The sequence below is a fragment of the Bos javanicus genome, chromosome 3, assembly GCF_032452875.1.
Source record: "Bos javanicus breed banteng chromosome 3, ARS-OSU_banteng_1.0, whole genome shotgun sequence".
Classification (NCBI taxonomy): domain Eukaryota; kingdom Metazoa; phylum Chordata; class Mammalia; order Artiodactyla; family Bovidae; genus Bos; species Bos javanicus.
Genome location: NC_083870.1, coordinates 22948514 through 22965547, shown reverse-complemented (window position 1 = coordinate 22965547; position 17034 = coordinate 22948514). Strand labels below are relative to the sequence as shown.

The 17034-nt window shown below is 46.8% G+C and overlaps 1 protein-coding gene and 3 non-coding genes across 4 annotated transcripts; 1 reads left to right on the top strand and 3 right to left on the bottom strand.

Moving 5' to 3' along the window:
- Positions 1-1868: 1868 nt before the first annotated feature.
- Positions 1869-7098, bottom strand: LOC133245167 (uncharacterized). Its single transcript, XM_061413151.1, has 4 exons — positions 6961-7098; positions 6102-6736; positions 5172-5292; positions 1869-4702 (listed from the first exon to the last, which is right to left on the bottom strand). The coding sequence occupies exons 1-4, from the start codon at positions 7096-7098 to the stop codon at positions 4688-4690; spliced, it is 909 nt and encodes a 302-aa protein (XP_061269135.1). The 3' UTR covers positions 1869-4687.
- Positions 6649-6720, top strand: TRNAQ-CUG (transfer RNA glutamine (anticodon CUG)). Its single transcript has one exon. It is a non-coding gene; the product is annotated as a tRNA-Gln (tRNA).
- A 1731-nt stretch (positions 7099-8829) lies between the features above and the next one.
- On the bottom strand, positions 8830-8903 carry TRNAN-GUU (transfer RNA asparagine (anticodon GUU)). Its single transcript has one exon. It is a non-coding gene; the product is annotated as a tRNA-Asn (tRNA).
- A 7431-nt stretch (positions 8904-16334) lies between these two features.
- On the bottom strand, positions 16335-16498 carry LOC133245478 (U1 spliceosomal RNA). Its single transcript, XR_009735734.1, has one exon. It is a non-coding gene; the product is annotated as a U1 spliceosomal RNA (small nuclear RNA).
- Positions 16499-17034: the final 536 nt, after the last annotated feature.

Below are 17034 nucleotides of genomic sequence, written 5' to 3'. Positions count from 1 at the left end.
ATACTAATAATATTCTGCATGCATACTTTGAAAGGTTTTACACACAATATTTCTTAAATATTTATAAGAACCTATTTTTCTTTATGCTTTGTTAACAACTTGGAGTTCAGATTATCAATAAGGTTTATCTGAAGATATCAAAGTAGTGGGAAGAAGAATACAAGTGGAGCATTTCCACGTAATGTGGGGCTCTTCTCAATTACGGTGTTGAGGCAGCCCACAGGGTAGGAGGGTAAGCTAAGGACATCTCTTCCTAATGGCCTACTTATGACCTTCCTAATGAACCACTGAGAGGAATCACTGAGGAGAGCAGGGTCTTCATCAGAGTCATCAAAGTTCAGTGTCAAAAGGGAGCAGATGATGTAGGGCAGGCACCTCTTTAAGGAAGAAAATTTGCTGCATTCTGGGAGAAAACAGAGCATCTCTGATAGGATATTTGGATAAGTACGTAGCTGAAATGACTAAAGATTCTAAAGACCTATATACAGAAATACAACCACTTTTATTCAGTTAGTGAACAACCACCACTGAGACCCCCTCAGCGCTTGATTAAGTGCCTGGAGTCATGAATACAGAGATGATTAATAATAGTATTTCAACTTTCCTGGAGCTCTCAGTCCAGTAACCAAGAAGTCATGAGAAGTGTAATGGTGGTGGATTCACTGGGGGGAGTGGTCAGGGCTGCCTAGGGATGACGTCAGTGTTTGTCCAGTTCACCATTCTTTCTTTTCCAACAACTGGTGACCTACCGTGGCTCAACAACCGTGGTTCTCACCCAGGTTTCAGCCTCAGGATAACTAACACCTGGGATCCATGTTGGTTCAAAGTAGTCAGTCTTGCCAAGGTCTCCAGAGAAAATGCTGACATCTGTCTCTACTGTCTGTGTCTTGGTCAGCAAGAGAAATTAAGAGGCAACTTTAATAAGTCTTATAGATTTATCATTGTCATAACAATCAGGAACAATTTGTCTTCTCTCTGAAAAGGTAATGCCTTTTGGACTTAAAATTCTCACCCCGTTTCAAAGACAATGTAAATATCAGTCATAGTCCTAGAATTGTAGGACTTGGTATTTTATCCTTAAATTTTAGATCAAATAAGTAAAGTTAAAAAAGAGTAAAGCAACTTCACGTTTTTCAGTAAGAATGTATGGAGGTCTGGCACTTTGGTTGATATGTCTTTAGTGTTGTTAGAAACAGAATAGCCTAATGCTCCTTGATTCCCTCCTCTATCCCATCATGTTCTATAAAATATAATATTTCTGCTCATCTAGACAATATGAATCCTAAATTAGCTGAGTTCCATGAAGGCATTTATGGAACCCTGTGGGTAAAGCGTTGTGCAGTTTCCATGGCGGGATACAGAATGAGGATACACATTCCTTACTGAAGGCAGTTCAAGGAGGACTGTTCCCAGTTCAGCCTGGATATCTGTCTGTAGATAGAAAGGGAAGATAAGGATGGGGAACAATAACTCAGCTCAGTGTCCTCAACTCAACGAGGCCCACTGGGCTTCTTTTCAGTTGCCTCTCCCCAGCCACGCTTAGAAACTCTCTCCAAGTGGTGAACTGGAGCAACTGCATGGCTTATCTGCTTGTTTTTCATTTCTCAGGTCTCACTCCCTGACCTTTACTGCCTGATGCCCGGTCTCTTGAAAATCTTTGTCTCATCTATTTTGTTCAGTTTGTTGCTGTTTTTTTGTTTTGCTGTTTCAGGTGGGAGAGTCAATCCAGTTTCTGTTAGTTTGTGTTTGTGTGGCATCCCTTTTATAAAATCAGTTGGAAAATATCTATCAAGATCCTGAAAAGACACTTTTACAAAATAAAGAACACAGTCACAAACATGGTGAAACTGTGAACTAAGGAAAACCCTTAACACTTGACCAATAGGGTGTTAATATACAAATATATAAGCAGTTCATACAACTCAACATCAAAAACCCCCAAGCAACCCAATTTAAAAATGGGCAAAAGAACTGAACAGACATTTTCCCAAAGAGAACATGCAGATGGCCAATGGAAAGGAAGCTCAACATCATCTATCATCAGGGAAATGCTAATCAAAACCACAATGAGATATCACCTCATGCTACAGAATGGTTATCATCAAAAAGAACACATATTACAAATGCTGGTGAGGATGTGGAGAAAAGGGAACCATGGTCACTGTTAGTGGGAACTACCATGCTGCTGCTGCTGCTGCTGCTGCTGCTGCTGCTGCGTCGCTTGAGTCATGTCTGACTCTGTGCGACCTGAGACAGCAGCCCACCAGGCTCCCCCGTCCTTGGGATTCTTAGGCAAGAACACTGGAGTGGGTTGCCATTTCCTTCTCCAATGCATGAAAGTGAAAAGTGAAAGTGAAGTCGCTCAGTCGTGTCTGACTCTTAGCGACCCCATGGCTCCTCAGTCCATGGGATTTTCCAGGCAAGAGTACTGGAGTGGAGTGCCATTGCCTTCTCCAGGGAACTACCATATAACTCAACAATCCCACTGCTGGGTATGTATTTGGAAAAAAAGTCAAAAAACCAAACAGAAACACTAATTTTAAAAGATACATGCAACCCAATGTTCATAGCAACATTATTTACAATTGTCAAGATATGGAGGCAATCTATGTCCATCAACAGAGGAATGGATGAAGAAGATGAGGTATATATAATAAATGGAATAGTTCTCAGCCATAAAAACAATGAAGTTTTGATGTTTCCAACAACATGGATGGACTTGGAGAGTATTATGCTAAGTGAAGTGAGTCAGACATCACTTATATGTGGAATCTACAAAAATATAACAAACTAGTGAATGAAACTAAAAAGAAACAGACTCACAGATATGGAGGACAAACTAGTGCTTCCCAGTGAGGAGAGGGAAGGGGGAGGGGCAAAATAGGGGTAGAGATTAAGAGGTACAAACTACTATGTATAAAATAAGCAACAAGGATATATAAAACAACACTGAAATTATACTCAATATTTTATAATAAGTGGATATACCCTTTAAATTCTGAATCACTATATTGTACATGTGTATGCTATGCTATGCTAAGTCACTTCAGTCATGTCTGACTCTGTGCGACCCCATAGACGGCAGCCCACCAGGCTCCCCCGTCCCTGGGATTCTCCAGGCAAGAACACTGGAGTGGGTTGCCATTGCCGTCTCCAATGCATGAAAGTGAAAAGTGAAAGTGAGGTCGCTCTTCGAGACCCCATGGACTGCAGCCTACCAGGCTCCTCCGTCCATGGGATTTTCCAGGCAAGAGTACTGGAGTAGGGTGCCACTGCCTTCTCTGTACATGTGTAAATTATGTAATAATTTACATCAACTATACTTAAAAAAATACTTTTATTTTAAATGCACCATACCAGTCCTAAGGACAATGTTTGCTTAACTATATGTTGGGGAATGCAGTCCTCACAGCCCCTTGCCCAAAGGCTGAGGGGATGTTCCTCTGAGGTTTGTTGTGAAAACTATTCCTTTGTGAGTCAACATGCCTCTTTATTTTTTAAAATTAATTTTTATTGGTGTATAGTTGCTTTAATGTGGTTTCTGCTGTATAGGAAAGTCAAATAGTTATACATATATCTCCTCTTTCGTGGATTTTCTTCCTATTTAGGTCACCATAGAGCACTGAGTAGAGTTCTCTGTGCTACATGGTAGGTTCTCTTAGTTATCATTAGTTATGAATTCTCATTAATTATCAGTTATTTTATACATAGTAGTTATATAGGACATGCCTCTTTAAAAGCATGTCACCCTTGATTATTTCTAATCTCCAAAAGGTCCTTCAAAGGAAAGGGTGAACATGACTACAAAGTGGCCCGATGGAAAGTTCCAGCTTTGAAGCTTTTGTGGAGAGTCTCTCAGGAAACACTGCCCCCAGGCTGACTTATGTTCCCTGGAGAGCCAGAGAGAGAAGCCAGACATTTCAAATCCTTAGGTTACAAACCAGGCTCTGAAGGAGGAATAGAGATTCCCAAACCCTCTCTCAGGAACCTCATCTGTTGCTCCAAAAGAGATCCCAGAAATTCCTCCTCTTGGTGGTCTAAAATGATCCTGTGACTTAGTTACTAAGCAGGGGACACAGCACTAGATACCACCATTTGTTGGTTGGGAGTATGGCCATGCCAGTTATAGAGAGAAAAGAAAGTAGGGAAAGTCAGGTGAGATGTTAGAAATATCTGTCCTTCCCAGGATGGAAGAGGCACAGGTCACACAGGTCTCCCTGAGTTAAAAATCTCTGGTGTTTCTGCAGTAAAGGAATAACATGATCCACTCCCTTTCCAGGGGAAAATGGGAAATGCAACTGCTCTGAAATAAAGTATTCTGGTTGGCTGATTAGGGCCTTAATCCTCATGAACTATGATGGCTGTCAATTCACAGTCTGGCACTGGAAAGGAATACAGCATTTTTATTCCCCAAAGCAACGTAGAAGGGGAGCAGGAACGTTTGTCTTCCAGGAAAATTAATCTAGGAAATGCCCTCAAAAGTACACACAGACTACTGTATATATATTTAAATGGTCTGTTATTAACCATTAGGGCTTCCCAGGTGGCTTAGTCGATAAAGAATCTGCCTGCAATCCAGGAGACCCAGGTTCAATCCCTGGTTCCGGAAAATCACCTGGAGAAAGAAAAGGCAATGCACTCCAGTATTCTTGGCTGGGAAATCCCACAGACAGAGGAGGCTGATGGGCTATAGTCCATGGGCCTGCAAGAGATGGACACAACTTAGCAAAACTAAACTACCACAATTAACCATTAACTGTCAGGGGAGAGTACAAACTCAGTCTCCCATTACCACAAATTGTGCGTTGGAGTTTCCCAAATTTGGGGAAATCAAAGCGTTCGGCACATCTGGAGCGCAATAGATAAAACTTCACTTTTTGGAAAACCACTTTCCTGATCATGAGATCTTTGACCACCCCCTGCCCCCATCCACCCCCCTCCCCTCCCTGCCATGACACTAATGCAAGAAATTGGGTTAGGAACAACAGAGTATGTGTGAAAACTCTCTACTATGTGCTCAATTTACCTGTAAACCTAAAGCTGTCCTGAAAAGTAATGTCATTAATTTTTTAAAAATGTAAGGATGCAACACCTCAAATCAAAGTGTTGATGGCATCCTGTAAGGGCATACTTAATACTAGCTGTTGATGTGCACCAACCTGGAGACTGACCGTGGTGAGTCCCATGCCTGTGCCTTCAGCCTCTGCAGCCTGGTAGTTCTCTGGAATCGGTGTGGAATCATGCAGGTCAGGGTAGTTGCAGGGCTGCAGATAGTGCAGAGACAAGTTGCACCTGATGAGGGCGGGGAGAAACCATCCTGGGGCCAAACAGTGAAGATCCAGGAACTACTGAGTTTCAGCAGCTGCCCGCCTGTGTCTACAGAGCAAAGGACAGTGAGAACGGGAACTGAGAGCTACCTCTTGAGGTTGCTGCCTGGAGGATACAGGCAGCAGGGGAGGCTTTGGTCAGTTTTGAGACTTGGAAGCAGGAAAATAAGTTGAAGTAAGACTAGAACGTTCCGTGGTGGCTTCAACCACCAGTTTTCCCAATTAACAGTCATGCTCGTGTACGGTACTCACAGAGCAGGATTATAAAATCTTATGCTGTTAACATGGGGTGAGAACGAGCTCCCCAAGCCCTCCCTCCTGTGCTGAAAACACAAACAACACAGCGCTGAGTCTTAACAAGCGGACGTCTGGGCGCTGACACCAGCGAGCAGCCCTCGACGTCCCAAAGCCGGGCGCACGGCCCTGGCTGCCTGCTTCTCGCCCAGGTGACAGGCGACGACACAGCCTCTCTGCCTGGAGTCAGCTACGTGCCCCTCTTACTCGTGCATCCCCCTCTGCAGAATGGGAGGATGTGAAAGGCTTTCAAGCGTGGCCGCTGTTCAAAACTTCAAAACTGGCCGCTGAAGCATATAAACGTCGGGAGAATGGAAACGTCTAGAGGGCAGCCCGTGGGCGCTGAGCTCCCCTTTCAAAACCGAGAGGGTGCCGCCGTCTTGGGGACGCGGGTGGGCGGGGATGGGGTGAACCCTGAAAGCTGAGGAGAAGGAAGGTTAGGAAGGAAACAGCCCAGAAGAAACACTGTCAGCTGCTCACATCCGACCACACCCCACTGGGCGCCAGCGGCGTGGGTGCTCGCGGTGCGATGTGCGGGGCCGCTGTCGCTTTGGCTTCGATCGGGTTCCCAAGACAGAGAGGACGTTCTGTCCCCGAACGAAGCTGGCAGTGCCCCCCGATTTTACTACCCTTGGACCTGGGGTCCCAGGAAGCGGACATCCCACGAAGTCCGAAGGGCTCTTCTGGGGATGTTTAGCGCTCCTAGGGCAGCGGGAAGAGGACAACTGCAAAAAGAAAAGGAACTTTTTTTCTGGCGAGAATTTTACTTCTGGATAGAAAACTCTAGAAATGCCGGCAGAGGAGGCCCAAAAAGCCCTTCCCTGTTGTTCCCCTCGAATAGGTTTCGTCTCATTCCACGAAGTCCAAACTTGAAGAGACGGCTGCGGGCCGGCGAGGCAGGCGCCCCCTGGCGTTGTGGAGGAAGCTGCTCGGGGCGGGGTGATGAGAGCGCCGGGCGGGAGGCGGGTCCTGGGCCGGCGCGGCTGCGCCAGGCCTGGCTCAGCGGCGGAAAAACAAGGCCGCTGGCGGTTCCATGGTGTAATGGTGAGCACTCTGGACTCTGAATCCAGCGATCCGAGTTCGAATCTCGGTGGGACCTTTCTCTTTAGGCTGAGCTAAGTGTCTTTTACGCGCTTAGCCCGAACTCAGTCTCCTAGTGAAAGCGAACTCGCGCCTCAGATGCGCGCTGAGTGAGTGGACCTACTCTCCCGCCCCAGCGTCCCCCTCCCTCCTGCTCTCGGGACCAGAACTTCTGGGTCCAGCGAAAGAGGCCACGTGTCCCCCGTGCTCTGCAGCCTCCCCCTCAGCAGCCGAGGTCCCGGAAACCTATTATTCGAGCTGTGTAGGTCCGTGATCCTCGGAGAGGTGGCGGGCAGGTGGGGGTTGAGCCCGGGGCGTTCCCGATGGACCTAAACGCTCTGCTCATCGCTGGCCGTCGGAGGCCCGGCCCCGCCAAGAGGCGCAACGACCGAGCCATTGCCACCTCCACCCCATCGGGTCACCTTGGGTCTCCGGGGTGAAAGGCAGAAGCTGAGCCCACTAAGGGGGCTTCTCACCGCACGTCTTGTCCCTGTGAATAAATGGTCGCGGGGGCTGTTATGTCTTTGATCAGCCAGGTTGACAGCTTTCCGGTGAGAAGAACTGTATTTTAATCCATGTGCCCAATTCTATTTCGCGTTTTAATTGATCCTATAAGACTCTGATGCTGGGAGGGATTGGGGGGCAAGAGGAGAAGGGGACGACAGAGGATGAGATGGCTGGATGGCATCACTGACTCGATGGACGTGAGTCTGAGTGAACTCCGGGAGTTGGTGATGGACAGGGAGGCCTGGCGTGCTGCGATTCACGGGGTCGCAAGGAGTCGGACACGACTGAGCGACTGATCTGATCTGATCTGATTTCAATTTATTTCGATTTATTCGATTTTTTTTTCAGAATTTCTCTCCCCTAAGTCTCCGCTGGACACGAAAAGCCGCTGCCAGGCTAAGATTTGAACTGACTCCAGGAAATCTAGTCCTTTCCTCCCAAGTTCAGGCAGAAAGAAGAGCCAGGGCCGCGGATCCAGCGTCTCTGGAGACCAAGGGTCCCTTATCCAACTTCATCCTGGCCTTTATAGTCAAGGCTAGATTATAGTGAATATACCTTATTTAGTTAGATTTAAGTTGGAAGCTACATCCAATTATAGTTATAAAATTAAAATAAAGCAACAACTTATGTATACCTCAGGACAACAAACCCCAAAATTGCTTTCCCCAGTATCGTTGTTGAGGACGACAGAGGATGAGATGGTTGGATGGCATCACCGACTCGGTGGACATGAGTTTGAGCAAGCTCCGGGAGTTGGTGATGGACAGGGAAGCCTGGGGAGCTGCAGTCCATGGGGTCGCAAAGAGATACGACTGAGTGACTGACCGACAGGACTGAGCGGTATTCAGCGAATGAATACCGTTGATAGCGGTATTTTTGCTATTATGTATTGTTTTGTCTATGCAATGTGAAAAAAAGTGAAGGACTTTCTGGAATATCCTATTTCTATTACTCCCAGTAGTACCCTTAAAAACAAAAATACTTGGTGTTAGAGAAAGAGATTCACTTAAAAGATAGATATTCAATAAAAACCCTGTAGTTCCGAATTGGAATTGGGTGTTTGTGAATCTTTGTGAATTCATAAATACATACAAATACATTCAATACATACAAACACATTCCTTGGGGCTAGAGGAAAGAGCGGGAATTGTCTGCAGCGGGGCTGGAGGGAATGGAAGATGACAGTAGTGTTCTGAAACTGGATTATGGTACCTGCGATGGGGCAAGAAAAGAAAGAGAAGGAAGGAAGAAAGTGATAGTTCCACAAGAAAGCGTGGAGGCATCGTGAGACCTAGCATTGCTGTGCCCCTGCAGGTGGTGACATAGCGCCTAATCTGCGAAGTCATAGCTTGAGTAAGGTGTTCCCCCTCCCCCCAGCCCCCAACCCCTGGTGCGTGTGTCTTCATCCACTGGCAACTGTCCTGGCAGGTTCAAGGCAGATGGCCTTAGTGAGGGCAGGCCTCAGGGTGGTGCAGAGAGATCAACGGCACCAGGTAAAAACCAGGAGGAAGGAGCACAAGAGGAAATCTACAGCCTGGGGATTGCAGGTGCTGGGGGACGAAGTCAAAGAGCAGATGCATAAAACTAACGGCTGAGACATCGCTAGATTCAAAGCCGAGTTCGTCCCTGGGTGGGCTCGAACCACCAACCTTTCGGTTAACAGCCGAACGCGCTAACCGATTGCGCCACAGAGACCAACTGCTACAAGGATCTCCTGTAACATCCTGCAATGAGAATGCATTTCCCCGGTCCCTTCCAACCGCCGCGAAGAAAAGATTCAAACGTCTCTATTTTGGCCCAACCTCGCCGGCACCAGAGACACTGAGTCTGGGCGCCGAGCATGCCAGGCGGCGGACCCGGAACCCGAGTGAGCTGGGGCTCGGACGAAACAACGCGGAGCCCACAGCCGTCCTCGCCTCCTCCTGGCCGCCTCCAAAGCTGCCCGCTACCCGATACAACTGGAGCTTCTCTCGGGCTCAAGTCCTCCACTTCCCACTCGTGATCGGCCTCACCGGTCGCACTCACGGCACTTGCCCCAGGGCCCTGGAGGTCGCAAGGGGCAAGAACAGCAACTGGCTGTGTCCCCACTGCACTGCCCCTTCTCGGCGCCTCCAGAGAATAAACCACGGGGCACGACCTGGAATTGGCTCACCATGCCCGGAACGGGGCCTGGCACCCAGCAGTCGCCCAAGAAATGCTGGGCGGTGGATGCATTCCGTCTCAGCGGCTGGGAGCGGTCGGTAGACCGAGAATTCTTATGACTCCTGCAAGTTTTCAGTACTAGAGAAACCTAGATTTTTCAGGTCAGTCGTTTTCAAAACCTTCTTTCTAGCACGTGATTTTAGGAACAGATTAAAGTTCTAGAAAGTCCAAGATGGCACCACCTGGACCGGCTCTGAGCTCCCCACCCAAGACGGTTCCGCGCCTCGTTGCTTGGGTCTGAATTCGTATCCTAACAAAGAACGGGCTTCTCTTGCCTGATCACCGCCAGCAACATCGTGTGGGTCCACCTTTTGGACTTGGTGGCTTGTCCCTTACTGCCCACCTAACAGGTGGGATGGCGAGGCGGACATCGCGCCAGAGAACTCAAGCTCTGAAGCAGCCCAGACCCCGCCCGAAGCCCCAAGACCTGGTCAGCTTACCCTTCAGCTTCGGCCTCGCTAGGGCTGCAGGTGCCCCCCGGAGGAGGATGCCTGCTGCTGCTGCTAAGTCGCTTCAGTCGTGTCCGACTCTGTGAGACCACATAGACGGCAGCCCATCAGGCTCCCCCGTCCCTGGGATTCTTCAGGCAAGAACACTGGAGTGGGTTGCCATTTCCTTCTCCAATGCATGAGAGTGAAAAGTGAAAGTGAAGTCGCTCAGTCGTGTCCGACTCTTCGAGACCCCAGGGACTGCAGCCTACCAGGCTCCTCCGCCCTTGGGATATTTCCAGGCAAGAATACTGGAGTGGGTTGTCATTTCCTTCTTCAATGCATGACAGTGAAAAGTGAAAGTGAAGTCGCTCAGTCGTGTCCGACTCTTCGCGACCCCATGGACTGCAGCCTACCAGGCTTCTCCGCCCATGGGATTCTCCAGGCAAGAGTACTGGAGTGGGGTGCCATTGCCTTCGCCTGCCGCACCATAAATAACCTCCGCTGTCTAATGGGGGCATTTGGCTGAGCTGATAGGAATCCACCCTTTTCTGGCCTCAAGGGTCCTGGAGGGGTCGCCCTAATCCTGCCGATTGAATTTGCTTGCAAAGAGAGAGGCTCCCCGCCTATCTCCATTTCTCTGGCCTAGGCTGTGCATACTGGTCCAAGACTCAGGGGTTACTGGTAACCCAAAACAGGTAACCTCCTGTCTGTCTTTCTCTTTGCAGATGGGTGCTCCTGTACATATAAAATTCCCCAATAACCCTGCACACAAGGAAACTACCACAGTCAACAACTGAATTCTGCATAATGGGTACACTACAGGCAAAAATCAGCTGTGTTTCTATGCAATAGGAGTGAACAATCTGGAAAGGAAATTAAGAAAACAATTCCACTTATAATATCACTTAATTATTTATTAAGGGAAGTGAAAGACTTGAACGCTGAAAACTGCGAAACATAGCTGCAAGAAATTAAAGAACCCCTAAGGAAATGGAAAGACAGCCTCCATGGATTGGAAGATTCAGTGTAGTTGAGATGCCAGTACTACTCGAAGTGATCTGCAGAGTCAGTGCAATTCCAATCAAAAATAATCCTCAAATGGGACCTAATTAAACTTAAAAGCTTCTGCACATCAAAGGAAACTATTAGCAAGGTGAAAAGACAGCCTTCAGAATGGGAGAAAATAATAGCAAATGAAGCAACCGACAAACAACTAATCTCAAAAATATACAAGCAACTCCTACAGCTCAACTCCAGAAAAATAAATGACCCAATCAAAAAATGGGCCAAAGATCTAAATAGACATTTCTCCAAAGAAGACATACAGATGGCTAACAAACACATGAAAAGATGCTCAGCATCACTCATTATCAGAGAAATGCAAATCAAAACCACTATGAGATACCATTTCACACCAGTCAGAATGGCTTCGATCCAAAAGTCTACAAATAATAAATGCTGGAGAGGGTGTGGAGAAAAGGGAACCCTCTTACACTGTTGGTGGGAATGCAAACTAGTACAGCCACTATGGAGAACAGTGTGGAGATTCCTTAAAAAACTGGAAATAGAACTGCCTTATGATCCAGCAATCCCACTGCTGGGCATACACACTGAGGAAACAAGAAGGGAAAGAGACACGTGTACCCCAATGTTCATCGCAGCACTGTTTATAATAGCCAGGACATGGAAGCAACCTAGATGTCCATCAGCAGATGAATGGATAAGAAAGCTGTGGTACATATACACAATGGAGTATTACTCAGCCATTAAAAAGAATACATTTGAATCAGTTCTAATGAGGTGGATGAAACTGGAGCCTATTATACAGAGTGAAGTAAGCCAGAAGGAAAAACACCAATACAGTATACTAACGCATATATATGGAATTTAGAAAGATGGTAACGATAACCCTGTATACGAGACAGCAAAAGAGACACTGAAGTATAGAACAGGCTTATGGACTCTGTGGGAGAGGGAGAGGGTGGGAGGATTTGGGAGGATGGCATTGAAGCATGTGAAATGTCAAGTGTGAGGCGAGATGCCAGTCTGGGTTCGATGCGCGGTGCTGGATGCTTGGGGCTGGTGCACTGGGACGGCCCGGAGGGGTGGTGTGGGGAGGGAGGAGGGAGGAGGGTTCAGGATGGGTTCTTAAATTTGTAAGGAATATATTAAATTAAAAAAATAATAATAATCCTCTGCATTTTCTAAATGGTCCTTGATGGGCTCGATAAAGGACAGAAATGGTATGGACCTAACAGAAGCAGAAGATATTAAGAAGAGGTGGCAAGAATGCACAGAAGAACTGTACAAAACAGATCTTCATGACCCAGATAATCATAATGGTGTGATCACTCACCTAGAGCCAGACATCCTGGAATGTGAAGTCAAGTGGGCCTTAGAAAGCATCACTACGAACAAAGCCAGTGGAGGTGATGGAATTCCAGTGGAGCTCTTTCAAATCCTGAAAGATGATGCTGTGAAAGTGCTGCACTCAATATGCCAGCAAATTTGGAAAACTCAGCAGTGGCCACAGGACTGGAAAAGGTCAGCTTTCATTCCAATCCCAAAGAAAGGCAATGCCAAAGAATGTTCAAACTACCGTGCAATTGTACTCATCTCACACAGTAGTAAAGTAATGCTCAAAATTCTCCAAGCCAGGGTTCAGCAATACGTGAACCATGAACTTCCAGATGTTCAAACTGGTTTTAGAAAAGGCAGAGGAACCAGAGATCAACTTGCCAACATCCGCTGGATCATGGAAAAAGCAAGAGAGTTCCAGAAAAACATCTATTTCTGCTTTATTGACTATGCCAAAGCCTTTGACTGTGTGGATCACAAGAAACTGTGGAAAATTCTGAAAGAGATGGGAATACCAGACCACCTGATCTGCCTCTTGAGAAATCTGTATGCAGGTCAGGAAGCAACAGTTAGAACTGGACATGGAACAACAGACTGGTTCCCAATAGGAAAAGGAGTATGTCAAGACTGTATATTGTCACTCTGCTTATTCAACTTCTATGCAGAGTACACCATGAGAAACGCTGGACTGGAAGAAGTACAAGCTGGAATCAAGATTGCCGGGAGAAATATCAATAACCTCAGACATGTAGATGACACCATCCTTATGGCAGAAAGTGAAGAGGAACTCAAAAGCCTCTTGATGAAAGTGAAAGAGAGTGAAAAAGTTGGCTTAAAGCTCAACATTCAGAAAACGAAGATCATGGCATCACTTCATGGGAAATAGATGGGGAAACAGTGGAAACAGTGTCAGACTCTATTTTTGGGGGCTCCAAAATCACTGCAGATGGTAACTGCAGCCATAAAATTAAAAGACACTTACTTCTTGGAAGGAAAGTTATGACTAACCTAGATAGCATATTGAAAAGCAGAGACATTACTTTGCCAACAAAGGTCCATCTAGTCAAGGCTATGGTTTTTCCAGTGGTCATGTATGGGTGTGAGAGTTGGACTGTGAAGAAGGCTGAGTGCCGAAAAATTGATGGGTTTGAACTGTGGTGTTGGAGAAGACTCTTGAGAGTCCCTTGGACTGCAGGGAGGTCCAACCAGTCCATCCTAAAGGAGACCAGTCCTGGGTATTCTTTGGAAGGAATGATGCTAAAGCTGAAACTCCAATACTTTGGCTACCTCATGAGAAGAGTTGACTCATTGGAAAAGACTCTGATGCTGGGAGGGATTGGGGGCAGGAGGAGAAGGGGACGACAGAAGATGAGATGGCTGGATGGCATCACCGACTCGATGGACGTGAGTCTGAGTGAACTCTGGGAGGTGGTGATGGACAGGGAGGCCTGGCATGCTACAATTCATGGGATCGCAAAGAGGTGGACACGACTGAGTGACTGAACTGAAGTGAATCCCCTGCAATACAGTTCATTTCAGACATTGTCGATTTCATCTCTTAAAGTTAGACTGGGTCTTTGTTTATGTTTGCATGTGTCTACTTAACTGTTTGAACTTATGTAATGTTGTTGTTGTTCAGTCCCTCAGGCATTGCCGACTCTAGGTGACCCCATGGGCTTCAGCTCATCAGGCTTCCCTACCCTTCATTAACTCCTGGAGTTTGCTCAAACTCATGTCCATTGAGTCAGTGATACCATCTCATCCTCTGTCGCCCCCTTCTCCTCCTGCCCTTAATCCTTCCCAGCATCAGGGTCTTTTCTAATGAGTCTGCTCTTCACATTAGGTGACCAAAATATTACAACTTCAGCTTCAGCATCAGTCCTTCCAATGAATGTTCAGGGTTGATTTCCTTTAGGACTGACTGGTTTGATCTCCTTACAGTCCAAGGGATTCTCAAGAGTCTTCTCCAGCACTACAGTTCAAAAGCATCTTCAGCTCTCAATCTTCTTTATGGTCCAACCCTCACATCTGTATTTGACTACTGGAAAAAACAGGCTTCCCTGGTGGCTCAGATGGTAAAAAATCCACCTGCAACGTGGGAGACATGGGTTCGATCCCTGAGTTGGGAAGATTCCCTGAAGGAGGGCATGGCAACCCACTCCAGTTTTCTTGCCTGGAGAATCCCCACGGACAGAAGAGCCTGGAGGACTATGTACAGTCCATGGGGTCTGTAGAGTCGGGGACAACTAAGCGCACAGCACAGGAAAAAACATAACTTTGACTAGAATATGGTTGGAATAAAAGTTTAAATGTCCTTCCCTGGTTATTCTGACATCTGTGTCAGCTCTTGGTCACTCATAAATGATCAATGTGTCCCTGCATTGTGAGTCATTTCCCTTCCTCTTTGGATATCTAAAAATCTGATGGAATGTCAGACATTGTAAATGTTATCTTGTTGGGTGCTGGATAGTTTTGTGTTCCTATAAATGTTGAGTCTTGTTCAGGGTTGCTCTTAAGTTATTTGCAAACAGTTTGATGGTTTCAGGTCTTGCTTTTATGATTTGCTAAATGGTCTGGAGCAGCTGAACACTCAGTCTAAGGCTAACAAGTTCCTGCTACTGAGGTAAGACTTCCTTGAGTACTCCACTCCACGATTTCCTTAATTACAGGAGTATTATTATTATTTTCTAGTCTACCTGTGAGGCCAAGCATGACTGTGAGTGCCAGGCTCTCTGTTTTCTCTGACCCTATCAAAGATTTCCCCCTGACTTTGGGGAATTTTCTCCCAGGGCTGCACTGATCAGTACTTTGCTGCCCATTGGAGGAGTCTCCTTTGCAGGGCTCCCCTGCTTACCTTCAGCATCTCTCTCCTCCCTGGGAGTTTGTCCTATGCACTCTAGCTCCTTTGGCATCCAGGAACTTGTGTCCTGAGCTCAGCAAGGTCCTCTGAGCTAATTTTCAGTTTGCTCCTGGTGCCTCGCTTGGGAACTCTCCATGCAATAAGTTGGAGCCATTGTTTCCCATCTCTCAGGGATCACTCCCTGTCCTTCACCTGATGCCAAGTCTCCTGAAAAATCTTTGTTTAATGTCCCCAGTCTGACTTTGTTGTTTCAGCAGTTAAGTAAACTTAGTTTCTATTAATTGTATATGGGTGTGGGGACCCTATGAACTCAAGATGTGAGAAAACCATTAAGATTCTAAAAAGAGTTAGTTATACATGGTACAGAACACAGGTTCCCACTAAAATCTTTTGAGATCTGCTGCTGCTGCTAAGCTACTTCAGTCGTGTCCGACTCTGCGCGACCCCCCATAAACGGCAGCCCACCAGCCTCCCCGGTCCCTGGGATTCTCCAGGCAAGAACACTGGAGTGGGTTGCCATTTCCTTCTCCAATGCAGGAAAGTGAAAAGTGAAAGTGAAGTCGCTCAGTCGTGTCTGACTCCTAGCGACCCCATGGACTGCAGCAGCCTCCCAGGCTCCTCTGTCCATGGGATTTTCCAGGCAAGAGTACTGTAATGGGGTGCCATTGCCTTCTCCTTTGAGGTCTGCATTGGTCAAACAACAAAAGACTTCACACAAAGGATCACGACTAGCAAACATCTTGCAAAGCAATCGGACATCATTGAGTGAGTGAACAATAACTCCAAGTATCTCTATAGAAGTTTTGTCTGAGGTGTCTCAAAAGTAATCACACACCTTCATCCAATTTCTTAAAGATAACTTACAACTTTTGGCACCAATGGGGAGAAAAATAGTTGCAATCTTACCTACTACAACAGAGAACCTACTTTTTTTTTTAAACACACATTTTCGGAGTTTAATTTTATTCCCGCCCGAGCCTACCCGTCTTTTCCAACTCTGCTGCTGCTGCTAACCTCACTTCACTTGTGTCCGACCACCGCGATTCCATAGATGTCAGCTCAACAGGTTTCCCCGTTTTTGCGGTTGCATATACTGAGGAAACCCGTGTGTGGTTTCTGGATCAAGAAGATTCTTCAGAAAAGAAAATAACCTATTCCAAAATTCTTGCCTTGGAAAACCTCGTAGACACAAAGGCCTGGTAGGGTCCAGTATGATTTAGTAACTAAACCACCAACAAGAAAAGATAGTTAAGTCTGCAGTTTTTATTTAGTTACCAGGGGAAAGCGCGCACGCAGTCCCCCACTACCACAAATTACGCAGTCGAGTTTCCCCTATTTGAGGAAATCGCAGAGGTCAACACACCCGGAGTGCAATGGGTGAGCCTCGCCCTGGGAGAACCACCTTCTTGATCATGGTATCTCCTCTGCCAGGTAAGTATGAGTTGGTTTTCCCACTGCTCCCCGCACAGCCTTAGACAGCTTCACTGTACACACACGCTGACTTTGCCGTTTTCCCGCAACTCTTCCATTATCCTCCGCACCCTCTCTTTTCCACACCTCTCAGGCCCTCCAAATAACTCTTGTAAAATAAATCCAACAAAATCTCAGGAAAATTTCCGTAACCGGGGAAGTGGCTCGCCTGGAACAGTACCACTTCGCTGCAAAATTTACATAAACCAACCCCATTCAAGACTTCTAAGGCGGCGCCTCTCCTTCAACCCAAGCCCCGCCTCACCCTGTCGCGATGACCAATGGCGAGTCCCCTGTGACGAGGAAGTGACGTCATGAGTTCATCTACCTTAGCAATCCACCTACTTAGAACGATAGACGAGACCTCGGACTTTGGTGGTTCAGACTGTAAAACGTCTGCCCACAGTACGGGAAACCCAAGTTCGATTCCTGGGTCGGGAAGATCCCCTGAAGAAGGAAATAGTAACCCCCTCCAGTACGCTTGCTTGGAAAATCCTATGGACGG